The sequence below is a fragment of the Taudactylus pleione genome, unplaced genomic scaffold (genome assembly GCF_031769625.1).
Source record: "Taudactylus pleione unplaced genomic scaffold, aTauple2 ptg000464l, whole genome shotgun sequence".
In the NCBI taxonomy this organism is placed as follows: domain Eukaryota; kingdom Metazoa; phylum Chordata; class Amphibia; order Anura; family Myobatrachidae; genus Taudactylus; species Taudactylus pleione.
This window is the reverse complement of record NW_028284866.1, coordinates 2,012,400-2,039,227: the sequence shown is the minus strand read 5'-3', so window position 1 is coordinate 2,039,227 and position 26,828 is coordinate 2,012,400. Positions and strand designations below refer to the sequence as shown.

Here is a 26,828-nt window from a genome sequence, read left to right as displayed (position 1 = left end):
ATATATATATATATACACATACACACACACAATTTTCATATTTTGGCCTCTATTCACCACCACAATGGCTTTGAAATGAAACAAACAAAATGTGCCTTAACTGCAGACTTTCAGATTTAATTTGAGGGTAATTACATCCAAATCAGGTGAACGGTGTAGGAATTACAACGCTTTCTATATGTGCCTCCCACTTTTTAAGGGGCCAAAAGTAATGGGACAAACTAAACAATCCTAAATCTAACTTTCACTTTTTAATACTTTGTTGCAAATCCTTTGCAGGCAATTACAGCCTGAAGTCTGGAACGAATAGACATCACCAGACGCTCGGTTTCATCCCTGGTGATGCTCTGTCAGGCCTCTACTGCAAAGGTCTTCAGTTCCTGCTTGTTCTTGGGGCATTTTCCCTTCAGTTTGTCTTCATCAAGTGAAATGCATGCTCAATCGGATTCAGGTCAGGGGATTGACTTGGCCATTGCATAACATTCCACTTTTTAGCCTTAAAAAAACCTCTTTGGTTGCTTTTGCAGTATGCTTTGGGTCATTGTCCATCTACACTGTGAAGCGCCGTCCAATGAGTTCTGAAGCATTTGACTGATTATGAGCATATAATATTGCCCAAAACACTTCAGAATTAATTCTGCTGCTTTTGTCAGCAGTCACATCATCAATAAATACAAGGGAACCAGTTCCATTGGCAGCCATACATGCCCACGCCATGACACTACCACCACAATGCTACACTGATGAGGTGGTATGTTTTGGATCATGAGCAGTTCCTTTCCTTCTCCATACTCTTCTCTTCCCATCACTCTGGTACAAGTTGATCTTTGTCTCATCTGTCCATAGGATGTTGTTCCAGAACTGTAATGGCTTTTTTAGATGTTGTTTGGCAAACTCTAATCTGGTCTTCCTGTTTTTGTGGCTCATCAATGGGTTACATCTTGTGCTGAACCCTCTATATTCACTCTTGTGAAGTCTTCTCTTGATTGCTGACTTTGACACATACACACCTACCTCCTGGAGTGTGTTCTTGATTTGGCCAACTGTTGTGAAGGGGTTTTTCTTCACCAGGGAAATAATTCTTCTGTCATCCACCACAGTTGTTTTCCGTGGTCTTCCGGGTCTTTTGGTGTTGTTGTTCTTCGATGCGTTCTCTCTTTTTTAAGAATGTTCCAAACACCTAATGTTTTTGCCATCTCTCTGATGGGTTTGTTTTGATTTTTCAGCCTAATGATGGCTTACTTCACTGATAGTGACAGCTCTTTGGATCTCATATTGAGAGTCGACAGCAACTGATTCCAAATGCAAATGTCACACCTAGAATCAACTCCAGACCTTTTACCTGCTTAATTGATAATGAAATAACGAGGGAATAGCCCACACCTGTCCATGAAATAGCTTTTGAGTTGACAGTCCCATTACTTTTGGCCCCTTAAAAAGTGGGAGGCACATATAGAAACCAATGTAATTCCTACACCGTTCACCTGATTTGGATGTAATTACCCTCAAATTAAATCTGAAAGTCTGCAGTTAAATCACATCTTGTTTGTTTCATTTCAAAGCCATTGTGGTGGTGAATAGAGGCCAAAATATGAAAATTCTGTAAATGTCCCAATATTTATGCACCTGACATATACATATATACACACACACACACACACACAGTATGTATAGAACACACATTGATCAGATTGTTAGTCCATAGAAAGAAAAGGAATGGATCTGTACAACACATTTAGGGGTCTATTTACTAAGCAGCGTTAGGAGACAGAGTGAAAAGTGATAAGGTGCCAGCCAATCAGCTCCTAACTGCCATCTCACAGGCTGTGTTTGAAAAATGACAGTTGGGAGCTGATTGGCTGGCACCTTATCACTTTGTCTCTCAACACTGCTTAGTAAATAGACCCCTTGGATAGAGATCTCTCTCTTTACAAGTTACTTAGCAAAGATCTGTGTAAGATTTAATGTATTCCAAAGAAAAATTGCAGATGCGCATACACACATAGGACAATACGTCATCTAATCTGGTAATGCTTTATTAAGAATGCCTTAGACACTGCACGTGTTTGTTAGCATAATGAAACACTTGGCCACACAAACCACATTATTGCAAGCAGTAAAATGTGTTAAAGAGAAGTGGTAGGGAGTCCATGCCTGTGACAAACTGCTCCAGCCAGTACAGACGATGGAGACATTGCAGACATTGTGGTGAAAATTGCCTCATACTAAGCAGGGGGGGGGCGGGGGGGGGGGGGGGAATATGTCCAAGATTACAAGTCACTGGGCAGACACCAGACAAGCCAAACACCACATCGCAGCTTAGCCACCCATCTCAGTAGGTGTGGACGGGAAGAGAAATGCTGACAAATAGCATTTTCTAGTGAGTAATCGTATAGAGAAAAAAAAAGGAGTGGATTATTTTCAAACACATTCGGAGTGGACTGTATCGGTGCAGGAAGAGGCCATTTTTTCATTTTAACTTGAAGCAGTTTCTACATGCCGATTTCTATCTTTAGTCTTTAAAATTTGTTGAAAAGGGGACTACAAAATGGTAACAAAAGTCCACCAGTGTTGTTAGTACACCGCCCACAAGGTCTTAAGGCGGGTATCCACTACACGATATATTGGACGTTTCGAACGTTAACATTAGCATTCCTTGTCCACAATATCGTCCAGTGGATATGTCGTTAACGACCAGCGATGCGCACTCCCGCTGGTTGTTGACCATATCTTTCATGGCCCGTACTTGCAGGGCAAGTATGGGGATGAGGGAGGGTGCCGGCTATGAACAATCTAGTTAATGATATCGTTCAGTGTGGATGCTCAATGTCGTTAACGACATTGAGCCCAGCACAGCAGGGCAAACACAAGATGATATCGCTCATGGAGCATATAGTCTAGTGCAGGGATGGGGAACCTCCTGTTCGGGGGCCATATAAGGCCCGTGGGATCATTTGGTCTGGCCCTCTGAGCTTTTTCCTGCTGGCCTCATCTGGCTAGCAGGGTGTCTAGAATGGCACACTGCAGCCAGAATCTATACAGCAGTGCCACCTGGAGCGTCCTTAAGATGCTTCAGAGGGTCACACAGCTGCCCTTACAGCTCTCTGGAGAATCGTGAGGGTGTCCGGGCATTGCTGTAATCACTGGCGATTGTGGCCCCGCCCATTGTGACATCACACGGAGGGGGCGTGACCTGCACCAGGCCCGTGAATAATGTTATATATATATGAAATTGCCCTCGGCAGAAAAAAAGGTTTACCACCCCTGGTCTAGTGGATACGCGCCATTACAAGGGTGGTTCAATAAGTAACGTAACAAGACCTCTTATGTGTAATGTTCTCCATTTCATTCAAATTGCCCACCAGGCCAGAGCAGGCAGACCACTGCTTCCCCTCACGGCCATTAGACTGCGCCTCATATCAGTCATACTGTCCCAACTTCTGTTGTAAGATGGTGGGGCTGGCAGAAACATGGTCAAACATTGAGGTACGCACTGGGATCAGAGTTTTGCATCTGAAGGGCACATCGGCAGCTGAAATTCATCGCCAACTTGTTGAGGTGTACGGTGATAAAGTCATGTCACAGAAACAGGTTTGGGTCTCTGCCTTTGATAGCGGCAGGACAGATGTTCAAGATGAGCTCCAGCTGGACATGCACGTCCACCACAGATGAAAATCTGCCGCATTGAGTTCTGATTCAGGAGGACAGACGCATTTCAGTTAATGATATTGCTGATACACTGAACATCTCAGTAGGTACTGTGCACAACATCATTCATGAGCAACTGGGGTACAGGAAAAGTGATCACGCTGGGTACTGAAGCAATTCACAGAAGTTCACAAAACCAATAAAATGGGATTGTCTCTCGTGCACTTGACGCAGTACCATGAGGAGTGAGTGCAGTTCCTGCAGCGTACTGTTACAGGCGATGAAGCAGTGAAAGCATCCATGAAATGAACAGGCATCGTTCCCCAACTTCAAAGCAATTCAAAACAACTCCATCAGCAAGAAGGTCATGGCTACCCTGTTTTGGGACCACAAGTGCATGCTTCTTGGCGATTTCACCAAGGGGTGAATGCTGTCTGTTGTTGTGGTACATTGAGCCGGCAGTGGAGGGAAATTAGTTGAAAACGACCCGGGTTGCTGCACGATAACCAGGCCACACTCTGCCAACCACACGCTTCAGTTGTTACGGTGCTACCATTGGGAAGTACTGGGCCACTTTCCTTACAGCCCTGACCTGGCTGGCTTCAGGCACTTGACACCAATTTCTTCTACACCGGGATAGATGCCTTGGTGTACAGTTTCAACTGTATTTGAAACATCTAGAAATATTGTATAGGAGGACAGGAAGCGCTTTTTAAACATGTGAACATTGAGGATCAATGGTTTCTAAAAAAAAAAAAAAAAAAAAAGCCATCCTTTAATACATCTTGCGTGGGATCTTTCTTCCATATAATTGTTCTTGGGGTATTTGAACATGCATGTCTCCTGGTTTTAACTTCTGTAAGTGAATCATCAATGGTTCAGTATTACGATGTTTAATAGGTGTATAATTATTCATAAATTATTAAATAATTAGTTATATTAAATTAAGGGCCGTATTCAATTAGTTTTGCACCCACGATACTTTTCCGCCTGCCGAACTTTGCCTACTTCGCACGTTTTGGAAGCAAAAAGTTTTCGTGCACACCCCGCTATTCAATTCCAAAGGATGTGAAAATGAGTTGCGGCGAAACTCAAACAGGTGAAAAGCGCTGTCAGAGATGGGGAAATCAGCCTAACAACCCCCAAAAGATGCACTAACATAGATGTCCCCTATTAGCCCCCTGAAGCTATTTGTGGTACTTAAAAGCTTTCAATTGCCTCTAAGTAGCGTCTTTGCTTAAGTGGTGAAGAATAGCATTAAGCAGGTTTTTTTAGAGAAAATAAGTACTCCTGTCAAATTTGGGGTACTTGAAAATGGGTGCAAGCATGGTTTAAATTAGCTAAAGATAATTTTTAAAAGATGTCAAAAAACACACCTTCAGCAAGCACCTGCAATAAAAAAAAAAAAAATAAAAAAAACCCCTATACCATACTTGCAGACCCCCCAAAAGTCTATTTTGCTACTTTTTTCAAAGTAATTTTTTTTTTTGGGGGGGGGGGGTTGGGGTTCCTCTTTTTTTTTTTTTTTTAAACGCAGTTTTCCTTTGGGGGCCTGTCCCAAGGGTGCAGAGTGGTTTCCGAATCTTTGCACCCCAAAACCGCAATTCTGCACTTTTTTCCGCCTGCTATTCATAGGTGAAACTTTTCCGCCGATTACATTACATTGACTTTTCGCGTATGCGACAATTCTTTGCAATTGAATACGGTGGAAACTATACAGTACTAGTCTGGGTAATACGTAGAAAAAACACAACAGCAGCTGCTATACATATTACCCAGACTAGTCTGTATAGACTTCTTTTAGAGAAGTATTTTTAAATATTTGTGATTGTAATATTGGTGCAAATGCTAAATAAAATAAAAAAAGAGAGATTTATTAGTCGTATATTTGGTGTCTTGACTATTTTATGCCATGCCCAGTTATTAATTTAATATTTGAATTGGTTATTTATAAGCGCAACACCAACATTTTTCTTGTGCTCGTCTGAGACTAGGTAATCAATTTTTTTGGGGTTCCTCACAAACCCTTTGGTGTATGCAATATATATATATATATATATATATATATATATATATATACATACACACACACACACACACATATATTTATATATAAACTTTTACTAGCGCCAAGCTGACAGTTTTTTCTGTAAAACAATACGCTTGTAGTTAGACTGCAATATAAAAATAAAACAAAACAGCAAAATATTGTTTTTTCAGCTTGGTCTTTTATACATTACGTGAGAGTGCAGAGTGCATGAACATGTTTATTATGTGTGGGGTGCAATCCAGGAGCAGCGGCAACCTTGACTTAAGGGCAGAGAATTGTGGGGTTCTCAATATCTGTGTGAACTAGTTAAGAGCTGCCTATATGACAAGGTAGGCAGCGAGAAGTCAGGTGTGGATTTGTAAATAGACAAACTAACAGACACAAGAAGATAGAAAGTGAATGGTCAACAGGGTCAAAAGGTTGTCATGCAAACGGTTGACACATGGTTTTAAATCTAACCCCAACCAACCCTTTCGCAGCCTAACCCTCCGCCAAGTAACTAACCCTAAAAATCATGAAAAACCATGTGTCATCCTTTTGGATCCCGTCAACCTATTCACGGTCTACCTTCTAGTGTCTATCTAATGACTGTATCTACCATCCGGATGCTGAGAAGTCTGATAGCTTTCCTGTAGGGAGTGGGTGAAGGTACTAGTGACTGTATGAAGATGGTGGAGCAAAGGCGACTGACAACGGGGCTAGAGGACCACAGATAAACTACATGGAGTAATTGGGTTGTTGTTTGAGTGAGAGGAGGAGACTTCCTGGCACAGTATTTCAGAAATCAATCCAGAGAAGTAATACATTGAGTGTAACCTCTCACTTGCAACTAAATATATAAAATTGTGGCCTAATTGATATTACAGTTACATACATGTTCGTAGAGCTAAACTACCAATCTCAGACAGAGCGCACATTTAAGCATACTAATGCTTCCTAAATTCAATTCTGGTCACACTGCTTTCTCCTCCGGATTTCCCATTGTTCTAGAAATGGGAAATTCAGAGGCGGTGGCATATTGAACAGAGGGCCTGGTTCAGAGCTGAACGCTCTGACCAGAGCGCTCGCTCTGAATCAGGGCGTTCCTCCATGAAAATGGAGCGGCCTCCTGGACGCTCGTATAGCTGTGGGTGACCACCCACAGCTATAGCGAGCGTCCATGATGATGGTCGCGATGGTCTTGACCATCGCGACCATCGGGCTTGCGACGGAGACCCTGCGGTAGGGTCTCGCTGCCGCAAGCCCTGGAGTGATTTTGGCTCTATCAGAGCCAAAATCACTCCCACTGACATCACTAGTGATGTCAGTGGCGCCGGCTTGAGACGGTAGGCGTTCCCATGGGAACGCCTCCGTCTGGCAGGCACGCCCACCAAAGGGGGCGTGCCGTCAATCAACATAGACAGCACGCCCCCTTTGGTGCGAGACCCGGAGCGATGGAAAGCCCGTCGCTCCCCGGGTCTCGCGCATGCGCACGACGGAGCTCCCTCCGTCGTGCGCATGCACAGTGGGGAGCTTCGACCCGCTTGCAAGCGTACTGCCGCTCGCGAGCCGGTCTGAATGACCCCCAGAATCATTATTGAATTTAGGAAGTTTCAAAATTTCTATGGGTGTGCATTGTGGAGATTGGGCAGGCCTGAAATGTGATCAGGGAACGAAAGGGATTATAGAACATATTGTTAGTAGGTAGGTGATAGGGGTGGGAATAAGTCCATGTCAGGGGTGTGGTATATTTTTTTGCTTTAGCATACAGACTTTGTTCAATGATGAAATGCATCCAGTACATGATCTTTTATAAAAGGTACTGTCCATGTATTAGACAGTATTATTTAACATGCAGAGCATGACGCTCAGTCAGATGTCTACCTTTCATTTCTGAAGCTATTCCAGAAATCTGGGATGTTCCCAAATGGTATTGCACAACTGTACACATACAAAGTCTTTTGTTGCACAATAAATTTCCTTTCCAAATAACACACAGGTTACAAAATGAGTTACTCCACCCCCAGATATTAGATAACTTCTAATGCATTACATTCACTACATAGCCAAAAGTAAGTGGACACCCAAACATCACACCCATATGTGTGTTGGTTGAATCTCATTCCAAAACCATGGGCATTAATATTGAGATGGTCTTGCATTGCTGTTATAACAGTATACACTCTTCTGGGAAGGCTTTCCACTAGAACATGCCTGGAGAGATTTACAAGGGCATTAATGAGATTGAACTACCCAATTTACCCAGTGGTATTCGATAGGGTTGAGATCAGGGTTCTCTGCAGGATATTCAATGTTCTTCCAAACCAAACTCTGCAAATCATTGGACGTAACTTTGTGCACAGGAGCATCATCATGCTGAAACATGTGCATCCCTCCAAACTTGCTATAATGAGGGAAGGATATAATTCTCTACAATGTCACTATGTGCTGTAGCATTAATAGTTACCGAATCTAAAAAGGTCAGAGGCCATTAAAAAATTTTTTTAAATAAATAAACAGAACACACATACACACCACAGCTCCAGACCATTATTCCACCCATACATATTCGTGCAGGAAGCTTACGCCAAGCTCAGACTTTTACGTCAGACTGCTAAATGCTGGAGTGTGATTCGTCACTCCAGAGAATATGTTTTCACTGCTCCAGGATCCAATTGCAGTGCTCTTACACCACTCTACCCAACATTTGGCATTGCTCATGATTATCTGAGGCTTGGGTGTGGTTTCTTGGCCATGGAAACCCAATCTATGAAGCTCCTGACAAACAGTTCTTGGTGGATGTTGCTTATGGAGGCCGTTTGGAACCCACCCTGGGAGCTTGTGTGGCCTACTGCTTCACAGCTTTTGTAACTCCAAGATGGGTTCCACCACACAATAACAGCACTTACAGTTGGGGCAGCTGTAGCAGGGCACAAATTTGACAAATTGACTTCCTTTGAGGTGGTTGCCACTGACAGTGTCCCTATTCTATGGCCCAAAACCAACAATGGAGATTACATGGCTGTATTCTTGATTTTATGTAGCTGTTAGCAATGGGTGTGGCTGAAATGGCCAAGCATTCTAAATTGGAAGGGGTGCCCACATACTTATGGCCATGTAATGAACATAAAGGGCAGTTTATGGAAAGGAGAGACAGTACCTAAATCAATAGTCCTATTGAAAAAAAAAAAAAAAAGTATACATACAGTAATTTACATATTGTATGCATGATTAAAAAAAAAAAAAAAAATAATATCACCTTATGTTTATAAATACTTTACCTGAATCATGCGATACGCCCACTTCCTGCCAGATACCAAGAGGGAATTTTGGGTGATCGACTAGTGGAGTTAAACATTTACGCTTTTCATTCACCAAGATACATTGAACACATTGCTTTTTTTTTTTTCTTTGGTGGCTACATGGATTACAGCAGATGGAGTCTTGACCAAACGGTCCTTGATTGTGTTTTTAATCTATAAATTGATCACAGCGACAGCCCTACTAAAACCTGGTTGTCGGCCTGGACACAAAGAACGTAAAAAAGTCACAAAGCAGGTTCCATTAGTTTACCAAAAAAGAAAATGGTATAATAAAACCCCAATTAAATACATAAGCAATTAGGAAAATGTAGTATAGCAAGTGTACTTCCCAGGTAATTGGTGGCAGGCCTTTCACTACAGGCTCCATTGTAGTGTTGCTTTCATGGCATAAAGGTGATTTCAATAGATTTAAATTGTATTATGGAGCAACCTGACTCCCCCCATCAAGCCTAAGTGCTGCAATACCTTGATCTTAGCATACTGAAAGTCACTTAGGATGGGAAAGTGAAGTTGATTTGCATTTAGTGTATATATTTAAAGCAACGACCCCATGTAATAAAAAAGTTGGTGTTTTTTTCTTTGTTTTTTAAAACATAAATCACTATGGGGGGGGGGAAATTCAATTGAACGTGATGTTGAATAGTCGCAGGAGGGAGCTCCTGAAGCTATTCAGTTTACTGCGCTGTTTGCTCGCGCTAAGGATTTTTTCTCGCACCCCCCTGGGGATGGCACTTTAGTCAGAGAATGCCAGTTAACGCGCCTTAACATACTTGTTAGGGCTTGATAACAGTCAGTCATTCTCCAACCACACAGCGCACTGAATTTAATAGCGCTCCCGGCGCTATTCAATTCGCGTTATATTGAATGGCCCCCTATGACAGAAATAAGAATGTTGATGTTTTCCATTCAAATTTTTTTTTTTTTTTTTACCACCAGACTGGTTTAGGATTCTGAACTACCGTGGCAACCACAGTCACATGATGCAGTTAGCAAAGTTGCTTTGTATCAGATTGGAGAAGAAACATGACTGCCAAATATTTTCAATCAGAAAGATTCTGAAAAAGCAACAGATTCGTGGTAGGATAGCGAATCAAAATGACTATTGGATGCACGCGGCATGCCTAAAAAGATACTTCACTAATAACCATACCTTTAGAGACAACTTAGTGGCTGCACAAGGAAAATAATTTAATATGCAATTCAAACACGTACTAAAAAGGAAATTATTAATGATCAGGAACACAGGAAAAATAGAATGTAAATCCAATCTAAACGTTTCATATATCCTCCATAAAAAGCAGAACACCTACATTATGTAGACAAGTGATTGGACACCCCTGCACAAGCGAAATGGTGTGCTCCTGCAGCAGACACCTGTTCGTGAAGGTATAAAACAAGTATAGAGATGTTCTCGATAACTCAGTGCTCCCTACAACGGGCCGTATTCGATTAGAGGTGAAAAGCCTTCTTTGCCTGTTTTTTGTCGAAAATAATTGCCTACAAACTTTTCGCCTTATTCAATTCCATGACGATTTTACCTAAGTGGAAACTCGATGCATTGAATTCGATAAAAGATTCTCCAATAAATAGCAGGTGAATAGTAGTGCATTATTTTGGGGTGCAAACTACTCCTTGGGACAGCTGGGGTACAGATGATTTCACCAATTCTTTCAGTACTTTTCGCCTGTTCCGCATTCGCCTATGTCAGGTTTTCGCCTGTTTTGCAATTGAATTAGGCGAAAAGCGGGGACGCACATGGAACGAATTCGCCTCTGAAACAGGCGAATGAGGCAGAAAGTCGGACAGGCGAAAACTTTCAGACTTTGTCTCTAATTGAATACGGGTCAATGTGGCAGTTTTACGAAAACAACAAATGTTTTTATCAGGACAACAATGCCACCTGTCATGTTTCCAGAGCGACACTGGACTGGTATACAGAAAATTCGGTAACCCGGATGGACTGGCCAGCTCAGAGTCCAGATCTTAACCCCATTGAGAACCTCTGGGACGAATTGGAGCGACGGGTGTATTCTAGGCCAACTCAACCTTCTTCAGTGTGACAGTTGGTCACTGTACTTAAGGCGGAATGGCAAAACATACTGACTGCTGTTGTCCAGGAACTTGAACGGTTTGTCAAGAAGGGTGTCTACAGTAATCACTGCACGTGGTGGACCTACAAAGTACTGACATCAAGAAAATCTTGTTCTATTTGATGTCAGTGTCCAATCGCTTGTCTACATAGTGACATACTTTTAGTTTCATTATTAAATACACTGTAGCAAGAAAATACCAGTCAGCTTATTGTGTTACCAGAGAGGTGGTTGTTTGTTTTTTGTAAAAAAGGAAATGATCAACAAGGAAAGCACCACACACACACACACACACACACACACACACACACACACACACTTTAGGATCAAATACAACAACATACATTTTATACTCAGAAGAGTCAGTGGAGAGCAGAAATTTTGGTTAGTGCCAAAAAGCCAGTTGGGTACTAACTGTGAATTGCCACTTAATTACAAAAACACCACAACATATGTGGACTGGGATGTCACCTTTTTCAAATCCATCCTCCAACAGACTGGTTAAAGGCCGTAGTTGACAAACTAGCCCACGCCAACGTAAGGCACTCATAGAATACATATATCAAGTGGCCATACAGATCCTATAGGGGAAGATTCAATCAGCTGGATTGTGCCTGTAGATGCAAACATCGTCTTACTGCATCTTCCACCAGCCTTGACTGCCGATAGATCCTCATGCAATCTTTGATCTGAACCTCTGGTTGAATTTGCGACAGTGTATGCCAAGCTTCACACAGAATTAGGACTAAAGTGGCGCAATTGGCTGGCGGAATCACAACAGGGGATATTTGAAAAAGTAATAAACAGGAAAAGCAAAAAATAAATAAAATAAATAATAATAATAAAATAGGAAACTACACTTTTTTTTTTTATCACAACCAACCAAATTGTAATTGTCAATTTAAAGTGCAGTCCAAAAACTGAAAATACTCCACTGGTTGCTATGAGCTACCCCACACTTTTCCTTTATGCCCCCTTTGAGCGGCAATGTATCTTCCAGTATGTGGTATGCTGCTGTAACTACATTGTAACATTCCTTGCTGTGGTCCATCACCAATAAAGAAGCCTTTCTTTGCATTTTGCATCAATAAGCAGAGAATGTCTAGCTTGCATTTAAAGCTGTATCGAGAATTACAAAGTCGCAAACCATCCATTAATTTGAGCTTCATTAACATTTGCTATATTCAAATATTTACATGAACGTTCTAAGGCAGCACAGACGGTGTAATGCTTAGCGTTACTGCCTCACAGTACTGAGGTCGTTGGTTCGATACCCACTACGGCCCTAACTGTGTGGAGTTTGTATATTCTCCCTGTGCTTGCGTGGGTTTCCTCCGGGTACTCCGGTTTCCTCCCACACTCCAAAAATATACTAGTAGGTTAATTGGCTCCTAACAAAATTACCCCTAGTATGTATGTGTGTGTGTGTGTGTGTGTGTGATAAGGAATATAGAGTGTAAGCTCCACTGGGCAGGGACTGATGTGAATGGCCAAATATTCTCTGTAAAGCGCTGCGGAAAATGTGTGCGCTATATAAATAAGAACACATTGTATACTGCATTATATGTCAATTCCAGTAATAGAGCTTGAAGTAAAACCAGAGGACCATGCAAAATGGGCACTCGTTCGGCATTGCCTCTCCGCTTGAGCTGCGTTCTGTTCAGCTAGTGTGGGGTGGATTTGCAATTATACCTCGTAAGAAAAAAAAAAAAGTTACCTAGAACTAATGAAAAATAAAATAGATGAGAGGCATCAGTTTTCCAAAAATCAAAGTAGAGGGATCCCAAGATTAGGAAGCAGTTTCTAAAAATATATTGTCAGCAGTGCCAGAAGATATATTCAATTAGCATAGTCTAGCTTGAATCCATGAAGTAAGCAGGGTCCTAAAGTCATTATAAGCCATTTTAGTGAGAGCACAATATACCATATAAATTATCTATTCAGAAGTAATTATCTTGTATATATATATATATATATATATATATATATATATATATATATATATATATATATATATATATATATATATATGCACTGAAGTGCCAAAAGTCATAGGATAGTGGCATTGATGCCTAATATCGCGTAGGACTCCCTCTAGCCTGTCATGACCGGAGTAGGAAGTGGACCCGGACTGGGTGCAGGGGCGTCCTTGTGAGCAGTTTCTTGGAACTGGAATGAGGCTGGACAAAGGAGGTATTTGTTCATGAATGTCTCTGACTTGCCGGGTGATACGGAGACCCAGGAAAGTGAACACACCGGGTTCCCCGAGCGCAATTACTGGAGACGCTGAAGTACAGGAACCAGCACCGCAATTGGCAGGGAACGCTGACGGAGGAGGCTCTGTAATGTAGCACAGGTAACGGTTATGTACCGAACTCGGATCAATAACCAGCTGGCAGAGGCACTGAGCAGGTAGCAAGGATTACTCCAACAGGACACTACACACTGGAGCACTAGAATACACAGATAAAGGGAGCACAGAGATCTAACACACAGATAAGCTGTGTACGACGTTGCACTGGCAACCTAAGGACTCTCAGGAAGTACATAAGTACCTGAAGGTTATGCAGGATTGGTTGTTTGAGCCCACTATGGATCTTGCAGTCTGGATTGGTCCTTACCAGTCATGTGACTAGACCCATGATGGCGGCGCCCAGCACTCTGCATCAGCGCTGCCGACTCCAGGCTCCAGCTGGTCCAAGATGCCAGCAAGCCAATGCTACCTCCCAGGGACCTGTCTGCACATCGCGCCGGCTTCCAGCAGCCTGTAACCCTGCTGGACAAACCCTGCCAGAGCGCCCGGACAGGTAAGTCTCGGACCCCCTGCTGAGCACCAGAGAGACCCATGACAGTCTAGCGAAGTACAACAACTCTGCGTGGCATCGATTCCACAAGTGGTCGGAAGACCTCTGGAGAGATGTTGACCCATGCCGACCGGATAGCTTCACACAGCTCCCTGATGTTTGTAGGTGCAGGATCTTGAGTGCAAATGGACCTCTCTACAACGTCCCATAAATACTCGATTGGGTTCATGTCAGTCAAACGTGGTGGCCACACCATTCATGGGAACTCTCCAGAATGCTCCTCAAACCAATTCTGGACAACTTGGAACAGATGACATGGTGCATTATCCTGCTGGCATACACCATTGTAGTGGGGGTACATGAAGTTCATGAAGGGCTGCAAATGGTCATCAAGCAATGCAGCGTAGCGGTTACTGGTCAATTACATGTTCAGGCAAACCAGCGGACCCAACCCATGCCACATGATTTGAGCCAGTGTCGTTTGTCTGTTACCACGGACAATCCTGGGCAGACACCGTTGGTCACAATCATTAAGCAACCGTGGTTGACCATTGCACTATCCACGGCGGGTGGTAATGCCTTCCATGTGGTCTGTGTAGCCTAGCCGGTATTCAAGCTGATGTTAGATTACAAAGGATGCAGGTCTGTGCATTTCCAAGATGTAACAGTACGGCGACGTCACCTACCATTACATACTGCTATCCCATGACTTTTGGCACTTCAGTATAGATTACGCTTTACAACTATGGCAGCAAAGACTGAGAAAGTTAAACATAATGCGAATGCAAAGTCTCCAGTGGTGGGCGACACACAGAGATTACATGATATATGCTGCAGGCATGTGAACATGTTAAATGTATTATATTTTTAGTAAGGAAAAGGAGAAGTCAGAAGAAAATTTGTAAAGAAAATTTGTCAAATCACAAACAATCTCTGACAAACAATGAGAAAGCATTATATCCAGCACAATCGCCAGCAAAGAATGACATACAAGTAGTTTATTTTATTGAACTATACTCAGTGATGTGACTAGTTCCTAGCCCAGACTCCACCATTACAGCCCAGGTTTTAACCACCAAACACCGCTCCAAAATTGTCGGGTTTTTTTTATGACTGAATTAGGTTAAGAACGTTCTTTTAAAACCTATCCCACAAGATTTTATATAAAAAATATATATATATTTTTAAACACCTTAATACCATAAAAATAGCAATTTTTATGGTATACTATAATGATGGCCATTGACAGTTGTGGACGCCACTGGACCCTCCCACACCCCTGCCGAAGCCCCTTGCGAACCCTGGACCCCTGCAAGCTGGACACCGGCCCCAAGGTACTCTAAATGCTCAAAACATTCCATATCCGACATGGTCCTGGTTCTGAGTATTTAGGATATGGGAAATTCTCTACCTACACATACATACATACATACATACATACATACATACATAGATAGATATACACAAAATACAATGTCCAATCACTGAGACCAGCAGTGATCAGGACATGACAGGGGCGGAGTTGTAGCCGGAAGGAGGGAACAGAACACTAGCAGCCGCGCATGGGGAACAAGTACTGTAGAGAAGCAGCAGCCACTCCGGGATTGAAGTGGTGGGAGCGGCCAGGGACTGATTGACAGGCAGAGGCATTTAAGGGGCAGGGACGGCTGGGGTTTCCGGAAATGGGGGAGTGTTCCCTGCTATTCAGAAGTGGCAAGGCCGGAGGCCACTTCCACAGACGCAGTTACCTGGCCTGACAAGCCGGCCAGCCTGCATACGCTGAGGGTTACTCAACTGGCCGACGGCCCAGCGGCATCCACCCTGCGACCTCAGCCGCAGTGCTGGGATCGCAAATGCAGCAAGGGGTGTCAGACGCCTCCTGCTGCATTTGCATATTTGCAAGGATGGAATTGCAAAGCTGCTTGAGTGCAGCTTTGCAATTCCGTCCATTACTGAATCACCCGCATAGACCTTTAAGTCACCTGCGTTCAAGCATGGATATCCTTAAAAAGTGGACTGTAATGGCAGAGTTTGGAAACGTCTGTCCTAGGGAATTGATGTATTCTCAGGACTAATGGCCCAACTCACTATATGGGGGGGGGGGGGGGTTAGGGTTTCCATTGTTTGCTCCGACGGCAGTCCGCGATAAACGTCCGACAAAGCAATTGAATCATTGCTTCGTTTGGGCGCGTTAGCCGATGACGCCAGCATTTCTAAACGCAGCCACCTGAGGTGGTGAGCAAGACATGTGCAATAAGTCCGTGGTTTGGGTGCCCTAACCAGGACTTTAGATGGGTTTAACTGGACTAATTGGGCACTACGGGCCAAATGTAAATCAGGTGAGCGTTTAGAAAATGTGACAGAAAACTCACATTTTTAAACTCAGCCACTGTAATAAAGTCACAGAAAATGCAAACTCGCATGTTTTTCAGACTCAAAAAACTCCAAGATTTAAACTCTCATCCAGGTGTTTCCGGTTTTAAAAATACAACTCGATCAATGTATTAGGGTGAGTTTTACTGCTAAACGCTCATCCTATTACATTTGGCCCTATAGGCGAGATAATTAATGGGTGCCCAAAAACAAGGGAAATGCAACATTGGGCACCCATTAATTTCTACGGCTAAAATAAACCCCTGAATCACCCCCAATAGCTGCTTCCGTGCTTAGGTGTTCGGTACACTAACGAAAATGGTATTTATTTATCTCTAAGTGAACAATGAATAACTCACTGAAAAGAGTTTACTGTATTTTGACTATACTTATTAACTTCCATGCCATCGTGTAGCAAGGGCACAAAATATGCCTACAACAACAACAACTTTAGAAAGCATAATATTGTTAAACTCCAATTACGTAACATACCCCCTACCGCTAGTTTACATTACCCATTGCCCTACTTTATATATCAAGTATTACTACTCCACATTCCCTACGCCTGCTGGTTTCCAGCCTCTCACACTTAGTAAACTATCAGCTCGCCTCCTATGCATTCCTAAATCTTACGCTTTATTTTGCCCCATTTAATCCTTAGAAATGGGCAATCACGGGTCATCTCCTGCCTCATGTAAATAAAGATGCTGGGTACACAGATGATATTTCGGATGATCCGACGGTTCGGTCCAACATATCATCAATATCGTATGATGTGTACGCTCAATGTCGGCAGTCGCACGCTCCCGGGCGCCGTCCGTCGCATGTTCAGGTTGGCCCTACATGCAGCACGTTGCGGCAGTGGTCGACATATCGGGCAGTCGGGCACTGGATCGTCTAACTCTAATGTGTACCGGCTGCCCAATATGTCGGCCCGTCAGTCAGATCGCTGGGTACACATCGTTTAATCTGTACCTAGACTGCCAATTAGCAATCTCAATATAATTCTCATCCTTATATCTAGACCGCTTTGACATTACACACAGAAATGGAGGAGGAGTTTAAGTGCACACCCAGGCATCCACAGCACTTCTCACTGAACTGAGGGCCTGATTCAGAGCCGGAGGCTCTGAACGAGCGCCCGCTCTGAATCAGGGCGGTTTTTTTTTGGTGCGTCCTCCTGCACGCTCGCATAGCTGTGGATTACCACCCACAGCTTATGCGAGCGTCCATGATGATGGTCGCGATGGTCAAGACCATTGCGACGAGACCCTGCGGTAGGGTCTCGCTGTCGCAAGCCCTGGAGTGATTTTGGCTCTATCAGAGCCAAAATCACTCCCACTGACATCACTAGTGATGTCAGTGGGACCGCACCCAGACGGTAGGCGCCTCCGTCTGGGCAGCCACGCCCCAGCACGCCCACCAAAGGGGGCGTGCTGTCACTCACCATCGGCAGCATGCCCCCTTTGGTGCGAGACCCCGAGCGATGGCTTCCCAGTCGCTCGCCGGGTCTCGCGCATGACGGAGCAGCCTCCGTCGTGCGCATGCGCATTTGGGTACCATCGACCCGCTTGCGAGCGTCCTGCGCTCGCGAGCGGGTCTGAATGAGACCCTGAATTCCCTCCTAAGAAGCTCATGTTTATTTCAGATATTGATATTACACAGTCCAATACACCATAGGTTCTCAAACATGGTCCTCAGGACCCCAGACAGTGCATATTTTGCAGGTCTCCTCACATAATCGCAAGTGAAATAATTAGATGCACCTGTGAATCAATGTGTCAACAAGTAACAAATACACCTGTACACCTGCTAGGTGACCTGGAAAACCTGAGCTGTGTGGGGCCCTGAGGACAGAGTTTGAGAACCACTGTATTACACAAATGTCTGCTATTGTGATTAGTATGTTTATTATCCGTGTGTTCCTGCATTCTTGTCCTGAGTCACATAGGTATAACAATAGCATACACAGAACTAGCTGGTGAAAAATATGATTGGCATTTTGTGTTGAACGTTGCAAAGGCACATCACATAAAATAATATATTTTAGACAGAAAATTTTGCAGTAAAATGAATTTAAGATAAGCAACATTTCTTTGATCAAAATTTCCAATTTTAGCTTTTCGAGGGGAGTTATCACTCATTTATATAAACAATGCACCAGGAAACAGTGACTCCCATTAACTTTGTAAGGGGTCTAGGGGTGTATGTGACAGCCTGCGGACTGCAGGCATGGTGATTTATTTGCGAGAATGCCTAATGTTTTAAAGCAGAAGTAATTTTAAAAGGCAATAATAAATAAATTAAAAAAAAATAAAAATCAACCTGGCTTTGCCTTTTAAATAATGGCTTACACTTTAAAACATTGGGCAATCTCACGCAGAACTCGCCGATGCTTGCAGTCCGCAGGCTGTCAGATATACCCCCTGGTTAGAAGTTACCTAAACCAAGGACCATAGGTGGTCGACTCCTTATTAGGTTCTTATACAGAAAAGCAACAAGCACACACTATTTTCTAAAACAAACATATTAAAAATACACATTTAATGAAAGCGTGCAAGACTGTAAGGATTACAGACATTGGGGGAGATGCAAGAAGCTCAGAAGCAGTAACAGCGCACATTATGTGCGCTGATAGCGCTTCTACCCGATGTATGATCGGGGGTTTGGCGGTAAATGACAGGGGCGCTATGCACACCTGTCATTATCGGCATGGCCATCTGCAAGATAGCAGCGCCGATAGCCTGGGCCATGTATGAACGGTTATATCGCTTGACCGCCCGCTGTCACTATCGACAGCTACAGCCTGGCGCTGCCCTATCCCCACAGCAGAGACAGCGCGGTCCCTGCTGCCAGCTCCAGGATGCGCGCGGTGGAGCCGGCCGGGACTGACACACATCGCATCAGTACTAGGCTGATGCACTGTGGTCTCTAGTGGGTAGCGCCAGAGGGAGAGTTAACGACCCCCCTCTCCAGCCGATGAGATGTTCATACATCTCATCGGTAGTGCTTCCTGCTTCACCTCAGTAAATAGGCGAAGCAAGAAGCGTTATAGCAGCACGTTAAGTTATTTATACAGCGCATAGAGAATATTTCAGTCGTTCATGTCAGTCCCTGCCCCAGTGGAGCTTACAATCTATTTTACCTATAACATGGACACATACATACCAAGGTTACATTTTTGTCAAAATCCATTTAATCAGCAGTATGTTTAGGAGGAAACCTAAGCATCCAGAGGAAACGGAAACAAACACTGGGGGAACATACAAACCCCACACAGATAGGCCTTGGTCAAGAACTGAACTTCATGACCTCAGGGCTGAGGGCAGAGATGACAACCATAATACCAGACAATTTTATTTGATGGAAAAAGAAAAAAAAAAAAATTTTAGTATGCAGCTTAAACAAATTGTTTGAAGCCTTGCTTCATTATTGTAATCAAACAAACCATATCACAAAGTTCCAGAACTGGCTGATGCAAGATATTTGCCTTAGTCAACGATAATAATGTGACCTCTAAATAATACGACTTTATAAAAAGGGATAAAAAAGCAGTTATTGAAGATCCATTTAAGGGGGAGTGGGGTATGTAAAAGGAGGATATCAAATTGATGAAGAAAAACAAAATTGCTTAACACAACAGTTACTACCTAGAGAACAGAAGTATAAAATAAGGTTATTGAGGGCTAAGAGTTGGGGTTCACACAATCATATACAGGTAAACAAGTGCATATCCCCAGGATATTTTTCTTACATGACATATCAACTTCAAATGAACTGTCAATTACCTACAATGATGTAAAATGCACATAGACAAATGTACTGCCCTCCTATAGACCTAGTAAATGAGACCATGGTACAGACAAAAAGGTCACAGACAGCATGGCAGCACTCACAGCAGCAGACTGGAAGACCTGTGATATGTCCAGTGTCTGCACCCCATCTCCTGATCAGGACTCTGTACAGGAATGTGACTGCTCAGATACATACATGCATGCATTACTGACCTGAGACTCCATACTGCCAGACGAACTGCTAGGGACAACCTGAGACAGCAGGAAAGACATCTTCATGCCCTAATCCCTTTCTTGTCCCTGCCTCCAGTCCTTCCTGTGTCTGCTGCAGCTGCAACACAACAACGCTGCTGCAGCCGGACACACAGCAGCAAGCTCCGAGCCACCTAACTTGTACTTGCACTGACTGAACGAGACAACAGTGACCCCGCCTACTTCTGTCCAATTGCAGCCGCTCATTGGCCATATCCAGTCGGTGCATTTTAAAGCTAACAAAGGACGGGTTGGTGGTTGGCCAGCTCCGGCACAGGAAGTCGTCGCCAATTGGAGGGCAAACGTCGGGGATAGACCGCCATGTTGAGAGTGGCATAAGAGCTATAAAAAAAATGGAATGCTGCTGCTCAACCTGCTGCCTATAATCAATATATAGATGGTATAGTCAGTCAGACTTTCTTTTTCTCTCTTTCGTTTTCTTTCTTCTGCATTCTATCAATGTATAACAGAAGGAATACTTATACATATATCTATCTATCAGTGCTATTTTTCAGTAGGCACAAGCTGGAACTCATTAACTATGACATAATGTCCTGAGCCACAATGTATTTTCCATTAGATAAGTTTTATCCATTTTGAGTGCCGTCTTTTCTAAATACTATATGCATACGGTATGCAATCGGGATGCCGACGGTCTAAACGCCGACTGTCGGCATCCCGACTGTCTAATCCCGGCAAGGGTCTAATGACCAACGTAGAAATCCCGACGCCTGTTTGTTTACCTACGCCGGGAGCCCAACGCCCGGCATCCCGATGGGGCGCGGACAGCCGCTGGGGGCCGGGGGAGGGTTAGGTTAGAGGCTCCCGGTGGGGACTTAGGGTTAGGCAACCCCCCGGGAGGGTTAGGCTAGGGGAAGGGGGGGTTAGGCACCCCCAGGGGGAGGTTAGGGTTAGGCACCCCCCTGGAGACTTAGGTTTAGGCTGCGGGGAAGGGGGGGTTAGGTTTAGGCACTTACAGGGGGGTTTAGGGTTAGGCACTTGGGGGGGAGGTTAGGTTTAGGCACCCCTAAGGGAGGGTTAGGGGGGTTGGTTAGGTTAGAGAATAGGAACCACCGGTCTTCCAGCGTCGGACTTAGGCGGACATGTGTCCGGCTGTATTTCATACCGATCCCATGCATACATGCCTACTCTCCCGATAGCCGCTGGAGGCTCCCGCTTTTTCGAACCCCCGATAGAGTAGGCACTTCTCCCGCATTCCTGCCCACTTCCTGGCACGCTTTGCTCACCACAGGTTTATAATCCACCTCTATGTCCACGTGGATGGTAGGGAATGACGTTGGACAGTAACTGATGACATCAGGGTCCTCAATCAGCTTCTAACTGTCATTTAATAGACTGTAGGGGAGATGTATTACCAGGCCGCTTAGGGTTGTGGTGAAGGGGGTCCTGATATCGGGTGCATGTATTAAAGCATACATGCCTACCCTCCCGCTTTAAGGTGGGAGCCCCCGCTACCCTGGAATATAAAGTTAATCCCCCATTTTCCCCACTGCTGACTAACCCAGCATACAGTCACGCTTCCCCGCAGCTCGATCCCTGTGCGGCCAGCTGTATGTGGAAACACAAGCGGCGGGTAGGCGGCAGTGCTGTACTATGGCAGCGCAGCCAGCCTGCACGGCCACAGAGTCCTTACCTTTCCTCTTGGGTGGCTCCTCTTCAAAATGCAGCGGGACCCGCTTCCTCCTTCACGGCAACTACACTATAATTGTTGGAACAGAGAGACTTGAGCAGCAGCCTGAGTCCTGAGAACCTGGTAAGTGGAATAGTCGAGGGAGGAAGTACTAATTAATCATCAACTCCCAGTACACACTGACATGGGGTTTTATATTTATTATTTACAATATAGGGGACACAACGCCCAGCACATACTGATATGTGGTATTCTTATATAAAGGAGAGGGGAGTATAGTGATATATGAGGGGTAATAACACAGCTCCCAGCACATACTATATGTGGTATTATTATATAGAGGAGAGGGGACTGTACAGTGATATATGACACGGGTTGGGTATGAAATATCCCAAATCCCAACCCTGGAAGCCCGAGACATAATCCTGACGCCGGCTGGTAAGTATCTTTAACCCTCCCTTGAGGGTGCCTAACCTTAAGACTCGTGGGATGGTACCTAACCCTAAGTCCACCCCCCCAGTGGTGCCTAAGCCCCCCCCTACCAGCACCCTCAGAGACTGAGGTGACCGAGCATATGCTGCGTCCATTATACTAGTCATATTATAATCCTGCAAGGTCTGTCTCAAGTCAGATATGTGCAGTGGGAGATGTTGGCACATGCCCCCCTTCCCTCCCACTGTGGGTGACAGAATGAAGGGGCAAGACACAGTGATGATAGGAGGTGGCCAAAAGACGTTACGGCTGGGTACTATACGATGGGGGGGGGCCTCGTCCTGTAATCCCCGAGTCCAATATGCTGGTCTCCTTCTAATACACAGCAAATTATATACTATCTCATATATTCCAAATTTAGATATAGTATATCTGTAGTTCAAATTAAGATCAGTATACTATAATTATATAATTATTTGTAATATGTTTTCATAGGAATTGCAGTATTTTATGCATCACTGCACAGTGTGTAAAAGGTCACATTAAATAAATTCCATATTGTTATAAAAACCAGTTAGTGATAAAATAACGTATACAGATAGTCTGATTTAATATGATTGAAAGTGCAAAGTCCCTACATTTACTATAGCAGAGAGATAGGCAACCTTTACCATGCTGGGACTTGTTGTACACCACGACAGCAGGAGAATGTTATCTATTCCTACTGTACAGTGTGTGTGTATGTGTTCTGATCCAGGAGATAGATATTATCCGTCTGTCTGTGTTGTATTTGTGCATCATGACTATCAAATAACAGCTGAGTTGCAGCAGATTGCCCCATACTGTTTCAGGAATTCACACAGGTTTCTTATTCTGATCAGTGACAATACCGTTTCAGTTTTCACATGCCCCCATCGCCCTCCTGATTTATTGCCAGCTTTGTTTGTTATATCTGGTAACACTTGTTTACAACCCGTATGCTAAGTTCTCTTTTCTGCAGTATGTTAATACTTGTTTATTTTGTATCTTGTGTTTTTTTGTTTTAATGCAAATATAAAGCATAAGTCTTATTGGTAGAAAAGTGCTATATAAATATTATTATGCATGCTGATATAATTACAAGTAAGTTGCCTCTTATTTACTGTATTGTTTTATTACTGATTTTAATGTGCAGTCCTTTTGAAGGTCAGTGGGCTGCCCCTGTAGCCCCTATTTATTATTATTTATTTATTACCAGTTATTTATATAGCGTATCACTGAGGTAGATCTACAGCCACAGAACTACTGTTAGTTAAACACATGGTTCGAGTTTGTGTAACAAAAGACCATCACAGGTCACAATATATGTCACTACTGCAACAATGCTGTGTTTTTATAGACCCTTTTCACCACTTTACCCCCCACCAGTCCCCATGGCAACAAAAGTATACGTTAGCCACCTCTGATCATTCACACTCCATAAGAAGGGACACAGAATCCCATTCAGCAGGTTAGGCTGCACTGTCAGTCTGGGCGTAGTCACTTGTTTTCTTGCAAAAGTCAGCTGACTTAGTTTAAAGGGACAGGATGTGGGAAGTCCTGTCGAGCGATGTTTGTTTTTGATATGTATCGGTATATGTGCCTGTATCCTTGCACATTCTCTGGTTATCTTTGTATAAAAATAAATATTCGTGGTTGTAATTTTATTCTAAATTCCTTTGCTGTCAAAAGGTCTCAAGGGCACATTGGTCTTTCCTCAGGAAATAAATGTAACATGTTATTCTTCATATTATAATGTTTTAATGCAGTGGTTCTCAAACTCGGTCGTCAGGACCCCACACAGTTCACGTTTTCCAGGTCACCCAACAATTGCACAGGTGTATTCATTACTCAATGACACATTTTAAAAGATCCACAGGCGGAGCTAATTATTTCACTTGTGATTCTGTGAGGCAAGGGTGTTTCTAGAGATGAAGGGGCCCATGCGCAGTCTCCGACACGGGCCCCCTCCTCTCTGTCCGGCGGCCGGCAGCGCACTGAGCTGTGCACGGCCAGTGCTGGAGTTATAGACTCTGGGCACTAGAGTTCACCCAGAGTCTATAGAGTATGCGCAGGTCACTGGGAAAATGGCCACGGCAGCCATTTTCCCTGTACTGCACATGCGCAAATGAAGGGAAAATGGCCACGGCTGCCTTTTTCCACTTGTTTTTACAGCGTCGGATCCCCGCACCGATGTGGGTCCCCGGAGAGGTAAGTAATACTATGGGTGCAGGGTGTGCGGTGCCTGGAAAACATGCACTGTTTGGGGTCCTGAGGACCGAGTTTGAGAACCTGTGTTTTAATGCACTGTTTCCCAAAGTCAGTCCTCAATGTGACTTAACAGACCTGGTTTTAAGCATATCCATTAATTAGTAACATTTTGATTTAACCATGAATGCTCAAGCATTGATGTCCTTAAAACCTGGACTGTAAGGGGGATTTGAGGAAATACTTTGGGAAACACTGTTTAAGTGTTTTCATTTATTTATCAACTAGCTGGAGTACCCGGCGGTGCCTGGGATTTTAAGAATGTTTGTTTACACATCATCCTCCAACCAACCTCTCCTTAGGCAGGCCTCACGAAAAGAGTGACAAACTTCCCCATCAACAGTCCTAAGGTCTTCGAAGGAAGTAGGACCTGTAATGGTGTAAAGCAAACTTCAGAGGTAGAAGCATTCAAAATTTGTCGGATGTACAGCGTAAACACGGCCAAGAGCTTCTGTTGCTCTGATACCAGGATGACCATCTACAGCGACTCCCTGTTTTCTGCGCAGAAAAACTTTTGGAGAAGCTTTCCATGTGTAATATTTTGGCAGCTCACGGTACAGCAGGGTCCTTGCAAAGTCATAATTTTGACACAGTTGGAAGAAGTAAATGTTGTTGCGTAATTTGGTCTAGTCAGAGAGCTGAGAATGCTGGCAAAGCCTGCTAAAGCTCTCTTCGATACTGAACATTAAGATCATGACAAAACATGACAACACAAAAAGCTTGCTCCAAGGCCCTACCCATATGCCGTGAGGCCCCACAATGAGCGTCCAGCAAAAATTGTGGTTTTAAATTAATTAAAAATTAACAGTAATTAATTTCGATTTAACATTTTTTTTAGTTGCCACCGCCGTGTTTTAATATGCTTGTATGTAAAATGTCACACTCTTCGCTTGTAAACTGTGGATTCGTATAGAAAGACAGAGGTACAGAAGGACAAATTTTCACCTTGATATAGTAGAGAAGATAGAAAATAAAAAATAGATAAGCTAAATCCTTTTGTAATTCCGTACTTGACCTGTAGAGGGCGAATGCTATGCAAAAATTGTGTTTTTTAATTAATTAAAAAGTAACAGTAATTAATTTCGATTTCAACTTTTTTTAGTTGCCTCCGCCATGTTCTAATACGCTCGTATGTAAAATTTCACAATCGTGGCTTGTAAACTGTGGATTTATATAGAAAGACGGACAAATTTTTGCTTTTATATAGTAGATTGTGCTTTTTCTTGTCCGGTCATAGCTGCATGACACTTTTTTTAAGTTCAGAGCTACTCAGAACAGTGCAATACCCATATTGCTGCTTGTTTTATTTACTGTGTGACTGATAATCCTAAATTTGTGTGCATTCCCATCACTCTGGGGCACCAGGGGGAGTGCAAGAGTTAATTCCATTTTGTTTTTCTTTCATACATAAGGGAGTGCTTCAGGACATGTTTTTTTTTGTGATCTTCTTAAAACTGGTTGTACAGCCGATGAACGACAGCCGATATGTGTGGGAACAACGACGTTCACAAACATCACGGTCCCTGGAGCACTGGGCAAGCCCCCAGCCTGACGTGTATGGGGGCATGATGCGCAGTCATGACACCAAAATGTGTGCCCTGGGGGGCATAGCCTCACCACGCTCTTTCGGCACGCTCAAGAGTCCCTGCATCATCCTCACCAATGTTGGGGTTATGCCACTGTGCACATATATTGGTACATCTACCTTTGTGTACATGCGACCAGCCGCCCCAACCCATTACAATGGCCGCAGGAACCGCTCACACTGTCTTCACAACTGGGTGGGCTAGACGTACAGAGCAGTTGATTAGTAATTGTGTATGCTTATCAAATCAGTCGCTTGGTCTGCTTGATGGCCGGCCAGCCAGTTGCTCAGGTGTGCAGCCAGCAAAACAGGGCCGGAGTGATGCAGGGGTAGAGGCGCCGGGCTGGAGAGACGCTGTCCTGGCCTGAAACTACCCTCCACCTTGATCACTATTTTAATAAATGCCGGGCAAGCGGCTGTGGCACCAGTTTAAGTTTGTTGCAGATCATGAGCCAATCACCGTCAAGCTCATAGACAGGTTGCTATTAGGCAGCAGGGGCTATTTGAACTTGGCTTAGGGCATGAGTCAATTACTGCTCGCGGATCGGTAGTCAATTTGAA

General features: G+C 43.8%; 1 protein-coding gene across 1 annotated transcript in view; it reads right to left on the bottom strand.

The window, feature by feature from the left end:
- WBP1L (WW domain binding protein 1 like) overlaps nt 1-20,493 on the bottom strand; it is a 71,156-nt gene extending 50,663 nt beyond the window's left edge. The window contains exon 1 of the mRNA XM_088448676.1: nt 20,275-20,493. Within this exon, the coding sequence (XP_088304802.1) occupies nt 20,275-20,340 (66 nt within the window). The 5' untranslated portion in view covers nt 20,341-20,493. The remainder of the gene's footprint in view (nt 1-20,274) is intronic.
- Nucleotides 20,494-26,828: the final 6,335 nt, after the last annotated feature.